This window comes from Centroberyx gerrardi, chromosome 22 (genome assembly GCF_048128805.1).
Source record: "Centroberyx gerrardi isolate f3 chromosome 22, fCenGer3.hap1.cur.20231027, whole genome shotgun sequence".
Taxonomy (NCBI): Eukaryota; Metazoa; Chordata; class Actinopteri; order Beryciformes; family Berycidae; genus Centroberyx; species Centroberyx gerrardi.
In genome coordinates, this window is record NC_136018.1 from 12,129,793 (window position 1) to 12,137,549 (window position 7,757).

Genomic DNA, 7,757 nt, shown 5'->3' on the forward strand with positions numbered 1-7,757 from the left:
ACACACACACACACACACACACACTCTCTTGTTCACACATACACACATTACATACACTTACATACATGTATGCACACTTCACTGATGTCACAGAAAAAAAAAACATGCCACTGCAATTTTGGTGTTTTTGTTTTTCATACTTGAATTGAAAGGTTACCTGGTCATTTATGTGTTGACTGGGTTTTATGACCCTTGGACCCTTGAAATCTGTTAAAAATCCATGGTATAATTTAACACATGGGTGTCAGTGAGAAAATGATCATTCTTTCCATCGTGACTAAAAAGCTTTTTGCAGATATGTGCTATTTGTCCGACAACAGCAAAATGTACAAATGTTCATATTTCAGTAACTGTAATATCCACAGAAGCATGTAGGTACTTGTGCAAAAATGGGTATAAATGCTTTTCACGCACACACACAGACACACACACACACATATGCGGCAGTATTATTCAAAGTGACCTTCAGCAAGACAAACACTTTCTCCCACCCTTTCCTCCGATCCAAGCCAAGCTTTGGGTCTGTTGCAAGTGGCTTTAAACTTTTGGTTTCTCAGTTCATGGGCACATTCTTGGAGACGTTCCATTTGGATCCAGGCATCAGCAAGTTCACTAAGTGAGTGTGACTAGAGCTGGTTATCAAGAAAACTACATCCACATCCATATTGTGTTGTACTACTTCCCCACCGCAATAATGGTAATTACTGCAATTCTCAGAAAGGCAACAGCCCAACTGTTATCTACAATTTATGTTTTAGGATGACAGTGTTGGGTTCAAGGGTCAAAATTTTCATACCTGGAAAGAATGTATTTGATAAACAAAGTCTGAACACAGGAGAGGAACTAATCTCCCCATGGGGAACTGTATACATTAGCCAAACGTGATTGAAATAGTTGGGGATTTACATATCCCTTTTCTCATTAGTGGTATTGAGTGACTGGATATTGAATAACAAACATGCTGAAAGTGGGTTTGGAAAGCTCAAAGCGTCCAGGCTGGATTCCTGCAGGCTGTAGGGCCTAAAGTTAGTGCTTTTGGGGGAGCTACAAAGGCAGCCTCAGTGAACCCCAGTGTTGGCTTTGGACCTGTAGTTCCTTCCTGTTCATGGAAATTTTTCTACAAACGAAATATGTTTCGGCCGTAACAAAAAAAAAAGTTGGATTGTGCTGAGCCTTGATGGCTGAGAATGCAGTTTTATATTAAAGCAATGTGTTCCACCTGAATTAAGTTAAGGACAACAACTTAGAATATCCCAAAGAATTGATTTGAAAGAGGTGAAAAAGAAGAATAACCATCATAATCCAACCATAATATTTCCGTATGCAAAGGAGCAAAAGGGTAAATTCAATGGGTTTTTTTTTATAACAAGGCTAAGTTCTCTAATACATGTATGTATATTAGTGGGACAACATAATTACATCCATTGATATTTGGTGATCAAACTTGGAGAGACATTAAGTAGAAAGATTGGGGAAAAGACTGTAACTGTGCAAGGAGTAAGTGCCCTACTTTGTCATGATCATGCTGTATTGTGAACCGATGCTGACCTCTGCTGGACATACTGATTCATGGGTTTTGAAAATCAAGACACTTCTGAGGCCACAATGGCAATTTGTATTTGTAGATAATCCTAGTATTTCCTCTAACCTGCTTGAAATACCAGAGGTTTGGGGTTTACTGAATTAGGACAGTGTTAGTAAGTTGCCAGTCCCTTTCATATACTCTCATCCTCTAACCTTGCTAGAACTCATTTACTTGTCCTTTGTGGCAAACCTGTCACTCAAACCAAGTTAAAACAAAAGTAATTAAAACAAAAGCTGCTGCAAGAACTGTTTGGAAATACTGTTTGACCAAGTTGACACGCACTCTAATGTCTCTGCCTTTGGTGTCTCATGTGTCCACTTACTGTAAGCTGAGTTGAGTAGCACAACTCTTGTCTACTTTATAGGCTTTAACTCTTGGCAAAGTGTCAGTAACAATGATGGTGGTGTTGCAGGTACAGGTGGTAAGCATAGGTGGCATAGGTTTAATTCAGTCAATTCAAGAAGTGGATTTTCATCAGAATTTAAAACTTAATTTATCTTTTTGCTATGAAATGTTACATCCACTGTACCAGAGATGCAAGGAGGCACTCACATCCAAACTAAACCTAGGTGCTGGACAGAAGGACAGTCAATTATTGTAAGATAGAGTCTGCACACTAGAGATTGCTCCAAAGATGTTTAATTACCACCACATGTAACGTTTCGAGCAAAGCTCTTCTTCAGACATAACATCCACTGTACCAGAAAATTATATGAAGTGAAGGTTTTAACATTAGAAAGTGAATTGTACACTTTAGATTGACTTAATTGAAATGTGATTTGACCTCAAACTTTGTGTGTTATAAGCATGTTAATGATACTGTGAACAGACAATTTGGCAAAGGCATTTTCCTCAAACAGTAAGTTACATCCATACACATCACAGCATGTAGAATGTGAACTCTCTTTTAAAAGTGACAGATATTATCATGATTTGTTTAAATGTTTTAGATTTACTCAGCTGAAAGTGTAAAATAGCATGTTGTTTTCCTGTTGCCTGTCTCTGAATTTTCTTTCCTCACCACTAGATGCCACTGATGGAACATTAGAAACTGCCTGCGTCTAAATGAAACCACAAATGCAGACTTTCATCTTAGTAGTTTCTTTGTTGCTCCAGTCAGCAGTGCTCTACTGTACACTGGTGCCAATTACTGGCTGTTTTATTTTGAAGACACTAAAGCTCCAGTCCCAGAGAACTGAGACCAGCTCTGTACCGCCAGACCCAAACATTGTCATTTTGGTAGCTCGGCATCTTTTGATTAATGGCAGCGCTTTTTCAGTGCATTCGAGATGTAAATCGGATGCCCTCCCTTGTCTTTGCCTTTGAAGTGGATGGTGCGAGAACCAGGGCGGAGTGAGTGTGAGAAGGCAGCTCATTAGCTGGCCTGGCCCAACTGAGTGGCTGGTTTCTCCCAGGAGAGCTGTTCAGAGTTCTGGGAAACTCACCAACAAGCCAACAGCTGCAACTCTCCAGGAACCCGATGAAAACTCTTCCTTTCCTCTCTTCTTCTCTTTCTTCATCTAAAGCACTTTGTCAGTTTGTCCCACTGGACTACCCAAGCCTGGAGCTCTATCCATCTGTACTCACATCATTTTGGGGATTAATTGAATAAAAGTATTCCCAGATCAAGAGATCACTGTCACTCATGCTAACTCCCTGTCTCTCTCCCACTTTCTGTGTGTGCATGTCTATGTGTGTGTGTGTGTATGTGTGAGTGACTTTTAATTACTCCCTGAACTTTTGACCAATGTTTTGTGAAGTTCTATGTTTTGACTGATATATGGGATAAATAGCATGCCATCTGGTGATGCTGCTAAGGATCTGTGGGCTCCTGCTGGCAGATGAGGGCTGTGAGGTGAGGTGGCACAAATCTGAAGGTAGAAACAGCTGCATGATGCGGTTAGTGCTTAATTCCTGCCTAGTTTAACGCACACAGAATAGCATTTTTCTAACATAGTAATCTATAGAGACTACAGAGAAAAATTGGCTCCAGCAACCTCCAAACACTTTAGCGCTCACTACCAATTTAGGCCTTTCAGGACTATTTATAGAAGATATGGGAGCTTTAAGTTAAAACACAGAATTTTAAGATCATGATCATGTGTATTGTACAAGGTGTTCCTAATCAAAAGCTGTCCAGAAATATATGATATGTGTTACTTTTGTGAATGAATCTTGAAAATATTGATTAGTAAGCAGTTTCCATAACTTCTACTCTGCTATGTACAAATCTTTCACCCTCTTCCTCTCAGTGCATATGAATACTGTAGCTACTTGCTTCCACTGTAAAGCTACTTCTCGTTTCATCTGCTGCAAGCATCTTATTTCAAGCAACAAAAATTCATGGAGCTATTTACATTTAAAGTCATTCTGCAAGATATTGTAATTTGTGTCTTGAAGATCCATTTGGGTTCAGAAGATGAAAGAAATAATAAATGACAGGCTGCTAAAATCACTTTGGGAGAAATTATGATTTTCACTCTGATTTATCATACCAGGAGAAAAGACTGCCATCGTTAGTAAAATGTTAGCCAAAATGCAGCAATTACGCAACACAAACATATCACACAGACAATAAATAATTTGTACAGAACATAATCCTGCTGCACATGTGGGCTTGGTGATCCTGTGATATATTCAGTGGTCGATTTTGTATGAACTGCACTCTTAAATAACAGTATGACAATGCCTGCCAAGTGAAACGCAGTACAATACTTCTAAAAAGCTTCAGTGAGATAAAGTCTGTAGAAAGCACCTGGCTATATACAGATAAAAAGACAACTAATGCTAAACACAGTCTGAGCTCACACCTTACTTACAGTATCTGTGTCAGGATGCAAGCAGTAATAATGCTTACTGATACATTGTCAGATAATGGTCAGTAACTGTATTATGCAGTTTTCAACAAAACAAGCATTGGTATTGTAGTTTACAATGCCCAAATCCAAAGTCTTAAACTCAAATATAAATGAAAACAAGAGCACTCAGTGTAAACACAGCATAATTCTATTTACAGCAAACTTGCACACAATGAAATACGTCTGAAAGCAAACAGTAAAATACTCCAGTTTCCTGTTTAAGAGGCTATTCATTAAGGAACTGTTCCTCTTATCTTGCAGTATTGTCTTTATTGCTCAGCTCTTTGAACAAGACAATTCTAGATGCCTATCACTGGATTTAATATAAAATGATAAACATGCTCTGGAAGATACTATCCATGGTGCATTAAAGCAGGGGTTGGATTAGAGTTCAAAGTGACTGTTCAGGACACAAAGGGAGAGATGGAGCCACAGTGAGTCAGACAGAGGGATTTTCCAAAGATGAACACTGGAAAGGGGGTTTGTCAAGGTCACCATCCGTTTTTGTCTGCACAGTCTCTTGTAGAGGAACCACTGTTGGTGAAAGAGCCATTCTTATATTAAACTTTTATGCTGTTGCTCCACAAAGTCTGGCAGTGGAAGAGATGTCTTGGTTGTCCTCTGATCGCCCTGTCATCACAAATGGCCAGGTCTGTAAAGGGAGAAGACAACAGCTTTATCACAAAATAAATCAATTTTTCTAGATTCACCACAACCATTAATCAGTCCTAATGAAGAGACTCCCTTATGAAAAAAGAGTTATTGTAATCCTATAATACATCTTAGAAGGGTTTTATAGCCTACAAATATCAACAAAACTATAAGTCCCCATAGGAGTATTATAGGAATGTAATAGTGATCCCAAAGAAAGCCCACTATATAATGATTTGTTTATGTAATTTTTGAAAAGTGTTTTTAAATTATGTGTGATGTTTTCACTTTAACGCCGTGCTCATATTTCCTCATGTAGAACATGCTTGTCATGCTTGAAGTTAGACGAACACGGCAAACACATTTTGAGGTTCATACCAAATTAACCGGGTGCGCAAAGCTGTTCTCGAATCGGTCATCCTGCAGAAGCTGTCTGAGGTGAGAGATGTAGCTGGAGGCTAGTCGAAGCGTGTCCAATTTGGACAGTTTGGTGTCCGCTGGTACCCAGGGCAGGCTGGTTTTCAGTCTGGAGAAAGCTTTGCTCAGCACTCTCATCCGCGCCCTCTCCCTGGCATTGGCCGCGTTTCTCTGCGACTGCCGCGCGTCCTTTTGGTGCGCCTTGGACAGTTTGCGCTCCTGCTTGCTCTGCCCGTCCACACCATCGTCGTCCAACTCCTCATCCGAATACCGGCTGGGATTATAGCAGGCAATTCTCCGCCTGGTCCTTTCCAAAGGGGCTGCAGTCCTCCTGTGACACGTCTCAAAGTCTTCAGCATCGCTTGCTACTGATCCAGTGGACATGGCTGTTCCACCTGTGCCTTGGAGGCGGACAGGAGCGGCACTAGGATGAGGTATCCTTTTTGGACAGCTGTGACTATAAAACTAGATTATAGCAAAGAAAACAAGGCTGGAAGTAAACAGGCTATAAGAAATTACTTTTAAAATCTTCTCACTTGGTAGGCTTGGTACAGCTTGATTCCAGCCTACTGCCCTAAAATGTCACCACTTGAAAAAGCTATGATACAAATACATGAGGCCAAGTTTGAAAATTGCAGCTGCCTCTAAGACTGAAACCTGCCCCCTTGCTTACCCTCCTAATTTAAGTGTCCTGGACTTGGCATGAGTACAGTGTTTTTTCAGAACTTTTCCCCACCCCTTTTTTTCTGCAGACCACCATGACCTCAACAGGACCACAACTCTGTTTCCCTGTGTACTCTGTTAAAGACTGACTGCTCATCTGCAACTTCATCATGACATTCAGTGGATGGGAAATTATCAGGAAGATCTAGTGGAAGGTGCTAGATGTTATGAAGTTCAAAAATGGTTCTAAGGATGTGTGAGCATTGATTTTTACCAACCATACGGACAATCCTTCTATACCTTGTATTAGCATAATAATTATCAGCATGCACAACCAATTCTACTTCATTGGAACATTTGGAAGTGCACTCAGCCGATATAAACACTTCCTAAGTTTGTCTCTCCCACAGATGTGTTTTGGTAATAGAAATGTCTTGAGGACCTTATCAAAAGTGCCTAATCCTTTGCTGGTTTCACAGAGGGATTGGGTTTCTGCAGATGGAGCGGCCTTTCACACGCAGCCTGCGTGCAACAGCCCCAGCTGTTATCGGTTCCCATGACATCTGGAGCGCTGGCATGACAAGGGTGTGGCAGGGGCGAGGAGGCACCATCTTTATTCCCAGAGTGTCACAATACTCTTTGCATCCCTCCTTTCTTCATTTCATTTCCTTCCTCCAGCCTGATCTGACAGCATCCACCTATAGAGCTCAGACAGGGGCCGCATATCTTACTGCGGTGCAAGATCAGTGCTAACAGAGGAGGAACAGGAACAGGGGAATGAAACTGCTCCGGGCCTCACTAGTTCTGCTACAGGAGTGCAAAATGTGTTGTGTTGAGATACCGTGCCGGCTGGCAACTTTCAGAGAGAGAACTATTTGCTGTACCAAGCTGTGCCCCCCAGAAAGAGTAGCTGTTGTAGTCTCTGAGGTTTGTAAACATTACAAAGGAAAATGCAGTGAGCACATTGCCTGCTGAATTCAAAAAATGCAAGTCGAGCTTTGGGGAAAACTGGAACGAGCTCAGAGGTGTGGGAGACTTCAGGGAACAAGCAGACGACTAGCGCTGCACATTTACTCTGAATTAATGGAAAATTCAGTATCCATACTTACAGAAACCCCCCCACCCCCCCACTCCTCCCACCCCTCACCCCCTTTTTTTTCTCAAGAATATTACCAGAAAATCCCAGGTCCCTGTTAGCTATTACCCTGCATAATAGGTGTGAAATTTGGAATTTTTTTTATTACAATGGTAAGACTCAGCCAAGGATTATCTAACTGTACAGCAGCTGAGATGCATGCTTGATTTTGGTAGTAGGCCATGCCAGGTTCACCAGGGAGAAAAGGGGGGACTGTATTACTGTACTCTGCTGAGCTGAATGCTGTACTGTACTCAAAGCTGTTTCCAGGATGGTGTGTAATTTATACCAGCTATATTCAGCGGATTGCATCTCACTCATAGGTGTAATTTTTCCTTTCCATTTGCCACATGCCCACTAGTGTCTAAAAACTGGTGTGAGCCCAAAGTTAATCGCCCAATCCAAATGTTCAATGTTAGGATGTTTGTTTAATGTCTGAGAGCTTTGT

General features: G+C 41.1%; 1 protein-coding gene across 1 annotated transcript; it reads right to left on the reverse strand.

Moving 5' to 3' along the window:
- Positions 1-5,011: 5,011 nt before the first annotated feature.
- Positions 5,012-5,895, reverse strand: msc (musculin (activated B-cell factor-1)). Its single transcript, XM_071924015.1, has 2 exons — positions 5,473-5,895; positions 5,012-5,095 (listed from the first exon to the last, which is right to left on the reverse strand). Exons 1-2 carry the CDS (start codon positions 5,893-5,895, stop codon positions 5,012-5,014), a joined length of 507 nt encoding a protein of 168 aa, XP_071780116.1.
- Between the last annotated feature and the right edge of the window lie 1,862 nt (positions 5,896-7,757).